The following is a 12,279-nucleotide window of genomic DNA, read 5'->3' as shown; positions in this document are numbered from 1 at the left end:
TGATGTCATCGTTGTTGGATAGGATAGAGAGAAATGGAGAGAGGAGGGGAAGACAGAGGGGGAGAGAAAGACACACCTGTAGACCTGCTTCACCACTTGTGAAGCAACTCCCTTGTAGGTGGGGAGCCGGGGGCTCGAACCAGGATCTTTACGCTGGTCCTTGCGCTTTGTGCCACCTGTGCTTAACCCGCTGAGCCCCCACCTGACTCCCTCTTACTCAATTTTTATATGACTGGCTCCTACTATTATCATTCCTTCAAAAATAGTTTTCTCCCTTTACACATACTTGAAGTTCTGCCCTGCAGAAATAATCTCTAATAGGTTATTTCCTTCATGGTGGGAACCTATCATAGTTTGGAGTAATTTTTAGCTTGTATGTTTCCTATATTTTCCCTCTAGAATGTAAGTTCCATGAAGGCAGGGAGTTTGTCTCTGATACAACTTACTATGCCTCCAACAGCAAAGCACTGTGCTTTCCATATGTTAGGCACTCAGTAATAAGTGCTAAATGCCAACGGATTCTCTCCTGTTACGTATCAAACCAAAGAACTCTTTGAAATAAGAATTAGGGCAGAATTTTGATGGAGAAGAAACTTTGAGGTCTGAGTTGTCTCTTTAGCAACTCATCATTGCAAGGAGTATTTTGGAGGCCAGGTGGTACCACACCTAGTGGGGTGCACATATTACTAGGCATAGGGACCTGGAAATATCCCCAGTCAAATCCCCAGTCTTTACCTATAGGGGAGAGGCAAGCTTTACAAATGGTGGAACAGTACTGCAGGCCTCTCTCTCTCTCTCTTTTTTTTTAACAGGGCAAACTATCATTTATTGAGAATCTATGTTTCAGGCTGTGGCAGGCATTTTATCCCTTCCCTATAATCAACCTGTGAAATGGGTATTAACCCCACTTTACATGAGATGACTGAGGTTTGGGTGTTTGAAGTGATTTTCTTTCAAAATAAAGTCACTAGTAAAAGATACTGAAATTTGTGTTTGACGAATACCTAACCTGCATTGCTAATATTAAAGATGGTAGGATTTGTTCATTTTGTTTTTAACTTGATTTTTAAAATATGATATTAGAGATATTTAACTCTGTTTCCAGGGAAACTGAGGAACAATCTTGGAATTCCAGGTAATGACATCCTGTTGGCCCACTCCCTCCCACACCCTAATTGAAAACAGGCCAGTAACAGAAAAAAAGGAAAGAGAGAAAGAAAGAAAGAAAGAAAGAAAGAAAGGAGAAAGAAAGAAAGAAAGAAAGAGAAAAGAAAATGAAATTAAAATCTGGAGCAAAATGTATAAAGTCCATGGTTTGACCAGTTCTATTGCTGTTCGTCTTTTTGACTAATTTGAATCAGTTCTCATCACTTACTTCTTGTTTATATTCAGACAGAGTTCTTTAAAATTATCTAAATACATTTACTTGGTATTTATAAACACTACAATGGACTTCTTTAAGATGTTTATTTTGCTTTTTGGCTATTTACTTTCCAGAACTAATCAACTGTGTAATTCTAGGAATTGTCTCTCATTTGATCACTTTAATATATATATTTTTCTTTTTTATTTAAGAAAGGATTAATTAACAAAACCATAGGGTAGGAGGGGTACAATTCCCACCACCCAATCTCCATATCCCACCCCCTCCCCTGATAGCTTTCCCATTCTCTATCCCTCTGGGAGCATGGACCCAGGGTCATTGTGGGTTGCAGAAGGTAGAAGGTCTGGCTTCTGTAATTCTCTTTTTTTACCTCTAATCCCCTCAAAAGGACAGAAATGGCCCATGAGACGTGTGAAGTTGTGAAGTTATAGTGCAGGAGATGAGCCCCAATGATAAGGCTCCTGGCAAAAGAAAAGAAAGAAGCTATATTTACTGTAAAACATTAGTCCCCCAATAAGTAAAAATTAAAAAAAGAAAATAATATTCTTAGCTACCAGTACATATAATCAATGAGATGAGAAGATACTTATAAAGTGGGTAGGGACAGCTGAAAGTAGAAAAGACAGGCCCCCAAACAAAGTTCAGTTGACTAAAAAATTGCCTTCCATAATAATAAAGAGCTAATTATCTTTTGAAAAATTTTGCTGAGAATTGATTTGTTTTTAACTTCTACATCCTCCCAATAAGCAAATATTAGAAACTCATTGTGTTTAAAATAGGTGATAATAGTAATTAATAAGATATCTTCTTAAGAACTTTTTTAGAAACTTGTGAGAGAAAAAAATGTTACCAAATGCAATAGACTGTAAGGAATTAGGATATGAGTTGGGATTTGAGCTAGGCACTAGTGGGAGCAAGGTGAGGGTTTAGGTGAGAGGTATGATCAAAAGCACGGTCTCAGGAACGTGTTCAGTGTGTTAAGGAATTGTAAAAGGCCAGTAGTTGGCATAAAGTAGACATTGCACATAATATTGAAAAAATTGGACTTTATCCTGAATTCAGATTGGTCTCCTAGGAGTTCCTGAATGGAACAGTAATGAATTAGTAGTAATATTTTTGAAAGTAAGTGAAATGCCAAAGATGGAGGAGGGTGCCTGTGCCTTAAAAGTAGTCTGTCAGTTTGCTACTGTGTCCTGGCTAGGGGAACCCTCTTTATGATGAAGGAAACACAAATAAGAGGCTGAGCTGTAGGCTATGGAATCCAGTCTGTTGCTTCCACCTTAGACATGGAACAACTGAGAGGGAATTGTGGGTATCTTTACAATTTTTAGAAAAGTTAATTGACATTACATTTTATTTTAAATTAATTTTATTTATTTTTTTGAGAGCAATGCAGAGAGAGAGACACACACACACACAGAGAAACACCAGAGCACTGCTCAGCTCTGGCTTATGGTGGTGTGGGGGATTGAACCTGGGACTTAGGAGCCTCAGGCATGAGAGTTTGTTTGCATAACCATTATGCTGTCTCCCCCACCCGACATTACATTTTATTAACATAAACTCTTCCACATCAGTGATACACGGTCTTGAGTATTCTATGCTAATTTGACCAATTTCTTTTTTTAATTTATTTTTTATTTAAGAAAGGATAAATTAAAAAAAAAAAAACCATAGGGTAGAAGGGGTACAACACCACACAATTCCCACCACCCAATCTCCATATCCCATCCCCTCCCATGGGAAATTCTCTATTCCTCTGGGAGCATGGACCCAGTGTCGTGGGTTACAGAAGGTGGAAGGTCTGGCTTCTGTAATTGCTTCCCCACTGAACATGGGTGTTGACTGGTCGGACCATACTCCCAGTCTACCACTCTCTTTCCCTAGTAGGGTGGGTCTCTGGGGAAGCTGAGCTCCAGGACACATTGGTGGGATCTTCAGTCCAGGGAAGCCTGGCCGGCATCCTGATGGCATCTGAAACCTGGTTTCTGAAAAGAGAGTTAACATATAAAGCCAAACAAATTGTTGAGCAATCATGGACCCAAAGGTTGGAATAGTGGAGAGGAAGTGTTGGGGGGGGGGTACTCACTGCAAACTCTAGTGTACGTCTGCTTTTTAGGTATATATTTTGCATTTGTTTATGGATATGTGTGAACATATGCTCTCTCTCACAGGACCTGGTGTATATCTAGGTTTTGGGACTTTGTTAGGAAGTGATCCACCTGGGATGGAATTAGAGAATGCTATGAAAGGAAAGGTCTCACCGAGATGAAGCTGAAGGGTTGTCATTCCACACCTGAAGTCTCTGGACATAGTCTGAGCTGAAGCATGTTGAGGTGGCAATCGTTGCGTTGATTAGGTTGCTATCGGCAAATGCAGTATTGTTTGATATGGATTGGGAGAGGCATGCGGGAAAGCGGGCCCTATCCTAAGGTTCCAGGATTAGGAGAAATATAGTCCCTATAGTGGAGATGTGAGATTCCTGCTGTCTTAGGGTTCAAAAAGACAATGGATAGTTAATATTATCCTCACATTATTTGGTAATTGGGTTAACTTTGAAGAGTCCTTTTGTTAGGGTTTGCTGTGTAGTACCCAGTATCTTGTAAATAGCTGTGCCACCGGTTGCCTTTGATCTACTTGGTCTAGGCTTTTGAGAGAGTCTGCATATCAAATACACAGCCTATATATTAAGAAGACTTAGTCTGTGTTTTAAAAACTTCGAGACATACAATTAATGTTTCCCCTCTAATATTAATTAACTAGTGATTTATATGACTACACTTTACTAGGAGTATACATAAACACCATTCCCATGACCAAAAGACTATGGCCCATCCCACCCACCCACCCCCATTCCCCACCAACCCAGGAAGCTGCAAGTTTAGCCCTCACCACAGGGTTTTTACTTTGGTGCCCTACTTTCAATTTAGTCAGATCCTGCTTTTAGTTTCCCTTTCAGATCTTCTTTCTCAACTTCTGTTGATGAGTGGGATCACTCCATACTCATCTTTATCTTTATGACTTAGCTCACTTAACAAAATTCCTTCTAGCTGTGTCCAAGATGGCTCAGAGAAGGTGGGTTCATTGTTCTTGATAGCTGTATAGTATTCCATTGTGTATATATACCACAGCTTTCTCAGCCACTCATCTGTTGTTGGGCACCTGGGTTGCTTCCAGGTTTTAGCTATTATGAATTGTGCTGTGATGAACATAGGAGTACACACCTCTTTTTGGTTGGGTGTTATGGAGTCCTTGGGATATAAGCCCAGGAGAGGAATTACTGGGTCATAGGGAAGGTCCATGTCTAGCCTTCTGAGAGTTTTCCAGACTGCTCTCCACGGAGGCTGAACCAATTTATATTCCCACCAGCAATGCAAAAGGGTTCCTCTGTCCCCACATCCTCTCCAGCATTTGTTGCTGCTGTCCTTTTTGATGTATGCCATTCTTACAGGAGTGAGGTGGTATCTTAGTGTTGTCTTAATTTGCATTTCTCTGACAATCAGTGACCTAGAGAAGTTTTCATATGTTAGTCTTTTGGATCTCCTCTGAGGTGAATGCTTTGTTCATATCCTCTGCCCATTTTTGGATGGGGTCATTTGCTTTTTTGTTGCTAAGTTTGATGAGCTCTTTATATATTTTGGTGATTAGTTTCTTGTCTGATGTCTGGCATGTGAAGATCTTCTCCCATTCTGTGAGGGGTCTCTTTGTTTGTTTAATAGTTTCTTTGGATGTGCAGAAGCTTTTAAATTTGATGTAGTCCCATTGGTGAGCTTCTACTTTAGTCTTTCTTGCAGTTGGGATTATTTCATCAAAGATGTCCTTGAGGTGTAGGTGGGAAACTGTTTTACCAATGTTTTCCTCTAAGTATTTGATTGTTTCTGGTCTAACATCCAGGTCTTTGATCCATTTGGAGTTAATTTTTGTATCTGGCAAGATAAAGTGGTTCAGTTTCATTCTTCTGCATGTTACAACCCAGTTTTCCAAGCACCATTTATTGAAGAGAGCCTCCTTCTTCCATTTAATGCTTTGGGCCCCAATATCAAAGATTAAATGTCCATAGTTGTGGGGATTTATTTCTGGAATTTCAATTCTGTTCCACTGGTCTGTGTGCCTATTTTTGTACCAGTACCTTGGTGTTTTGATGATGATGGCTTTATAATATAGTTTGAGATCTGGTAGTCTGATGCCTCCATTTCTGTTTCTTTTCCTCAAGATGGTTTTGGCAATTCTAGGTGTTTTCAGGTTCCAGATAAATGATTGTATTGTTTGTTCTATTCTCTTAAAGAAGCTTGGGTATTGCATTAAATTTGTAAATAGCTCTGGGGAGAATATTCATTTGGATGATATTTATTCTTCCAATCCATGGGCATGGGATGTCTTTTCATTTCTTGGTATCAGTTTTTATTTCCTTGTGTGGTGACTCATAGTTTTCAGTATACAAGTCTTTCACTTCTTTGGTCAGCTTTATTCCTAGGTATTTGAATGATTTTGCTGAACCAATAAAGGGGAGTGATTTCTGGATGTCTTCTTCTTCAGATTTAGTGTTTGCATAAAGAAATGCCACTGATTTTTGTACATTGATTTTGTAGCCTGACACCTTGCTATATTGCCTAATAACTTCCAGTAGTTTTCTGCTGGTTTCTTTAGGTTCTTCTATGTATACTATCATATCATCTGCAAATAGTGAGAGCTTGACTTCTTCCCTTCCAATCTGTATTCCTTTGATTTCTTTCTCTTGCCTGATTGTTATGGCAAGAACTTCCAATACTATGTTGAAGAGTAATGGTGACAGTGGACAGCCCTGTCTAGTCCCTGATCTGAGGCGGAATGCTTTCAGCTTCTGTCCATTAAGTATGATGTTGGCTGTAGGTTTGCTATGCATACATTCCACTATCTTGAGGAATTTCCCATCTATTCCCATTTTTTGTAGAGTTTTGAGCACGCATGGGTGTTGGATTTTGTCAAAGCCTTTCTCAGCATCTATTGAGATAAGCATGTGGTTTTTGGCTTTGCTTTAATTTATTTGGTGAATGGCATTGATTGACTTACAGATGTTGAACCAGCCTTGTATTCCTGGGATGAATCCCACTTGGTCGTGATGAACAATCTTATTGATGTGCTGCTGTATCTGGCTGGCCAAGATCTTGTTTAATATTTTGGCATCTATGTTCATCAGAGATATTGGTCTATAGTTTTCCTTTTTTGTTGTGTCCCGATCTGCTTTTGTTATCAGGGTGATTTTGGCTTCAAAGAAGGTGGAAGAGAGTATTCCTGTTTCTGCAGTCTTATGGACAATCATAATAAGTTTGGGTATTAACTGTTTCCTGAAAGTTTTGTAGAATTCGTTTGTGAAGCCATCTGGTCCAGGATTTTTGTTGTTGGATAGATTCTTAATAACGGTGTCAATTTCTTTGTCTGTGATTTGTGCATTTAGGTTTTGTAGTTCTTCTTGGTTCATTTTTGGAAGGGCATATGCTTCTAGGAATTCTTCCATTTCTTCCAGATTCTCTAGCGTGGTGGTGTATAGTTCTTCATAGAAGTTTTGCATGATTTTCTGGATTTCTGTGGTGTCAGTTGTGATATCTCCTCCATCGTTTACAATTCTATTAATTTGAGTCTTCTCTTTTTTTTGGTGAGTGTGGCTAGGGGTTTGTCAATTTTGTTTAATCTTTCAAAGAACCAACATTTGGCTTCATTGATCTTTTTTTATGGTTCTCTTATTTTCAATGTTGTTTATTTTTGCTCTAATTTTAGTGATTTCTTTCCTTCTGGTTGCTTTAGGGTTGCTCTTCCTCTAATTCCTTGAGGTGTGCAGTAAGGTCATTCATTTGAGCTTTTTCTTGTTGTTTAATATGTGACTGTATGGCTATAAGATTCCCTCTCAGTACTGGCTATAAGTATGGCTATAAGTTTCCCTCTCAGTAAAATGTTAGTTTTACTCCACTGTGGTCTGAGAAGATACTTGGGATGATTTCAGTACTCTTGGATTTGTTGATGCTGCCTTTGTGTCCTAACATGTGGTCTATCCTTGAGTATGTATTGTGTGGATTTGAAAAGAATGTGTATTCCAGTTTTTTGGGGTGAAGGACTCTGAAAATGTCCAAGAGGTCTAGTCTGTCAATTTCTTCATTCAATTCTCTTGTATCTTTGTTGGTTCTCTGCTTTGTTGCTCTGTCTAAGTGTGAGAGTAGGGTATTGAAGTCTCCCACTATTATTGTATTACTATTGATGTATTTTTGAAACTCTTTCAGTAGGTGTTTGATGTATTTAGATGGTCCCTCATTGGGTGCATAGATGTTAATAACTGTTAAGTCTTCTTGGCTGATTGATCCTCTAATAATTTTGTAATGTCCTTGCCTATCTTTTATTACTTTATTTAATTTAAAATCTATTGTGTCTGAGATGAGAATGTTCCTGCCTTTTTTTGTTGTCCGTTAGCCTGTATGATAGTTTTCCATCCTTTCACTTAAGTCTGTGTTTATCTTGTTGTGTCAGATGGGATTCTTGCAAGCTGCATATTATTGGGTTATGTTTTCTGATCCATCCCCCCACTCTGTGCCTTTTGATGGGTGAGTTTAAGCCACTGAAATTTATTGATATTATGGATTTAATGTATTGTAGTGACATTGTTCAACAAATTTTTATTTCCTCTGTTATATTTCAAGTATTATAGTGATGTTCTTGTTTATAAGAGGTCTTTTAGAACCTCTTTCAGGGCCGGTTTGGTGATGGTTGCCTCCTTTAGCTGTTGTTTGTCTAAGAATGTTTTGATCCCTCTATTAGTTTGAATGAAAGTCTATCAGGATATATTATCCTTGGTTGAAACCCTTTTTCATTCAGGGCTTGATAGATATCTTGCCATTCTCTTCTGGCATTTAGAGTTTGAGGGGAGAAGTCTGCAGATAATCTGATGGGTTTTCCCCTGTATGTGACTTTTTGTTGCTTCTTGTAGCCTTTAGGTTCCTTTATTTATCCTTACTTCTTCTCATTGTGACTATGATGTGTCTTGGTGTCTTCAGGTCTAGGTTGATTCTGTTTGGTACTCTCTGGGCTTCTTGAATCTTGATGTCCTTTCTGTTATTCAGGTCTGGGAAGTTTTCTTCTATTATTTCCTGTAGAATGTTTCCTTCTCCTCCCTCTATTTCTTCCTCTGGCAGGCCAATTATACGAATGTTACTTCTTTTGAGATCATCCCATATGTCTCTATTGTTGTTTTCAGTGTCTCTCAATCTCTTTTTGAGCTCTTTCACCTCTTTCTTAGTTTTCTCTAACTTATCCTCTTTCTGACCAATCTGTTTTCTGCTTCTGTTAGTCTGCTTTCCCTTCCCTCGGCTTCTTTCCTCAATTCAGCTGTTTCAGCTTTCAGTTCTCTAATTGCCTCAAGATAATCAGTATTTTCCTTGGGGGTCTCAACTGTTGTTTCCCTAATACTGCCATTCCTTTCCTCCAATGTTGTTTTCATTTCTGTGATTAATAAGTTTATTATTGCTTGCATACTTTTCTTATCTATGGTTACTTTGGCTGATTTGTAGTTTCTTCTGGGCTCCTGTCTTCATTCATTGGAGTAGCAGTTTTATTTGGTTTTGATCTATCCATTTTTTAAATTTATGTGTTTCTTATTTTTATGTTCTGTTGTTCCTCAGTTGTTGTGTTTTGAGTACAAGCAACACTGTACTAAATACCTTTATGTCAAATGCAATCACCAACCTCAGTAATTACAATAGCAACTGAAGCAAGGATTGAAGCAGTTTAATCACTACCAATTAGCCAAACAATGTCTCAAGTCCATGAAAAATAGCAACCAAGTCCAAGTGAAGAAGAAAGAGAAAGGAAAGAAGGGATAGCAAGAATAGACAATTATGCAAATCTACTATCCACTGTGTATTCTACGGGTAGCAAGAAGAGAAAGGGAAGTAAAGCAGATATACACACATAGAGAGTCCACTCTGAGTCAGATTTCTTCCCCAAAATAGTTCACAAATGAATATCAGTGAATTTAGAAAGACAAACAAGAAGGAAGAAAGAAGTGGAAGACAAGATAAAAAAGAAAAACAAGAGAGAGAAATGAAAAAATATAAGAAAAAGAGCTGTAATAAAAGAGCAGTGAAAGGAAAGTTTTTTAATTGATTAATTTATTTTTTATTTTATTTTATTTTTTTAATTAGCTAGGAGGAGGGAGAAGGGGAGAGTCTGTAGAGGAGGTAGGAGTAGTGAAACAAGATCCTCTCACAGTGGATAAGATGCCCAGTCCCCTAGCAATGAAAGATACCCTAAGAGTTAATTCTGGTCAACCTAAAGGAGGGGGGGAAAGATATACACCTTTATATAATATTAATAATAAAATATATCAGTGTAAAAAACCTGTCCCAGATTGCCTCAAACCTCCTGAGCAGAGGCAGCTGATTGTTAAGAAAGCAAACAAAAAATCCTCAGGACTAGACAAGAATATCAGGAATAGACAGTTATGCAAATCTACTATTCACTGTATATTCTAGGTGTAACTAGAGGAGAAAAGGAAGTAGAGCAGAGATACATGCAGAGAGAGTCCTCTCTGAGTCAGATTTCTTCCCCAAAATAATTCCCTAAAGTGTGTCAGTGAATTCAGAAAGCTGAAGGAGGAAGGAAGACAGGATGACAAAAATGAGAAAAAGAAGAAAAGAGAGAGAGAGAAAAAAGAAAAAGATAAGAAAAAGAACAGTAATAAAAGAGCAGTGAAAGGGAAGAGTTTTTTATTTATTATTATTTTTTTATTATTTAATTAGCTATGCGGGGGGGGGAGGGAGAGAATGGGTGGGATGGTAGGAAGAGTCAAACAAGTTATTTAGTAGTGAATAAGACACCCAGTCCCCTAGCAATGGAAAATACACTAAGAGTTAATTCTGGTCAACCTGAAGGAGAGGGGGAAAGGGATATGCGTTTATCTGGTATTGATAATAAAATAGAACAGAATAAAAAACCTGTCCTGTCTTCAGCGTGGATGGCTCCAGATTGCCTCAGGCCTTCTGAGCAGAGGAAGCTGATGGCTACTTAGAAAGAAAAAAGGCCAAGGTTTCAGAAGGGAATAGAATTAGAATGAATGACCCCCCCCTTGTGGGACAGGAATCTTGGTAAAGAAAGAAGCTCAGCAGGGGAGCCTGCTAGGAGCAGATCTCTGGCCCCCAGGGACTGGTTATGGAGGGGGAGGGGAGAGGGGTTGCGCTTCGGGAATAATAATTAAAAAAAATTTTTTCCCTTTGTTTTTACTCTATTTTCTAACCCAAATTGAGTTATAGTCACCGCCTTGGTGTCACCACTAGGACCCCTTATTGACTGTCCTACTAAAGGTAAAAAAATCCTACTGTTTCCAGTAGATGTGGTCGGAGCTCAAGCTACTAGCAGCTTCTCGTTCTGCCATCTTCCAGAATCTCTTGACCAATATCTATACCACAAATGCCCATAGGATACATTTAATTTTATTAATAAGTATTGAAGGTTAACTATTTGTATTGTAATCTATGTGTACTAACTTACATATAAATTGTAATTTACTATATTAAAATAATTTTTATGTACATCATTTATTGTTATCATTATCTGATTTTTGCCTTTGAGTTTTAGACAGATTATGATACCCATTTAAAGGTTACTAGGCTCTTGTGAGGAAAATATGGACTCAAAATTATTTCTTTTATACTAAATATTTTATATCTTTTGAAAAATAGAAACTAGTGTTTAATATATCTAATGCATCAATAATACATAGAATACAGTCAGAATGCTTAATCATTCTAGATTAAGTAAACTTAATGAAGTATAAGAATTGATTTAATGTGGTAAAATGCAGTGGATGTTCAAGAAATACTAATTAACAACAATGGCGTTTCTTACTACTCATTTTGGATAAATCTGGCTCAAAAGCAATGTATCTTAGTACTCTTCAAATATCACATTAAATATTTTAATTAAATATGGATATTAATGTTTGTGTTTCGTTTTCTCTTCATTGGACCTTAAGCTCAGCTACTTGTAGTTCTGATGTTGTCAGCTTGATCTCATGGAATTTTCAGGCAGCATCCATGTGCACAGCAGTTTAATAGAATAATTCTGGCTGATAGAGGACTGGTGTGGAATAAGTGTGGCATGAAGCAGACTGTTTGCTTTTTTCCACAGTTTGCTGATTTGACGTGCAAACCCATTAACCAACTTCACTAGCATAATTATGGCCTCCATAATTCAACTCTTGACATTTGTAAACTAGAGACTTTTTTGATTTGAGAGAGGTTAGTTCTGTACTTATTTGGATATGGACATTTTTGACTTCAATACCTGTTTCTACTTAGAATGTTAAAAACAAAGGTCTAAACACTACTTACTTGGACAGTAAAGCATATGTTAACTTTTTTCAGTGACCTTGGAAACAGAAGGGGAATTCTTATAATTCACAAAAGAAAATAAATAACTTCACTCATGGAGGGAAAGAGACAGCTTGAGAAAAGAGATTTTGGAAAAAGGCTGTCTCTAGACAGCAGTCTTGTGGTGAGTACTAAATATTCATTTACCACTCTATATGTTTTGGCTTAAGATACATTATTCTTCAACTGTTATTTCTTGATCTCTGTACTTTTGAAACCCCTATTTTAGTTACTGCCATTAGCAATGTCTCTTGGGGTTGCACCTTATTTATTTTTTACAAACTAAAAAGCCAACAAATTATTGGAATGTTTATACAGTGTCTTAATAGGCAAATGTCATAATCTGTCAACATTATATATAATTACATTAATTACAGCTGAAGTAAATTTTAACCTATATAAAAATACTGCTGTACAGTTGATGCCAAATGCCAGGCCTATATATAGTTGTTTCACTCCCATTTATCTTAACTTTGGGGATAGGCTGAGTAAGAATTCAACAGG

At 37.6% G+C, this 12,279-nt stretch overlaps 1 protein-coding gene across 1 annotated transcript in view; it reads left to right on the top strand.

Moving 5' to 3' along the window:
* NCKAP5 (NCK associated protein 5) overlaps positions 1-12,279 on the top strand; it is a 1,079,978-nt gene that overhangs the window by 146,745 nt on the left and 920,954 nt on the right. The window contains 1 exon segment of the mRNA XM_060178101.1: positions 11,770-11,899. Coding sequence (XP_060034084.1) covers positions 11,831-11,899 — 69 coding nt within the window. The 5' untranslated portion in view covers positions 11,770-11,830.

This window comes from Erinaceus europaeus, chromosome 18 (genome assembly GCF_950295315.1).
Source record: "Erinaceus europaeus chromosome 18, mEriEur2.1, whole genome shotgun sequence".
Taxonomy (NCBI): Eukaryota; Metazoa; Chordata; class Mammalia; order Eulipotyphla; family Erinaceidae; genus Erinaceus; species Erinaceus europaeus.
The sequence above is the reverse complement of the archived record's forward strand: the minus strand, read 5'-3'. Positions and strand labels throughout refer to the sequence as shown.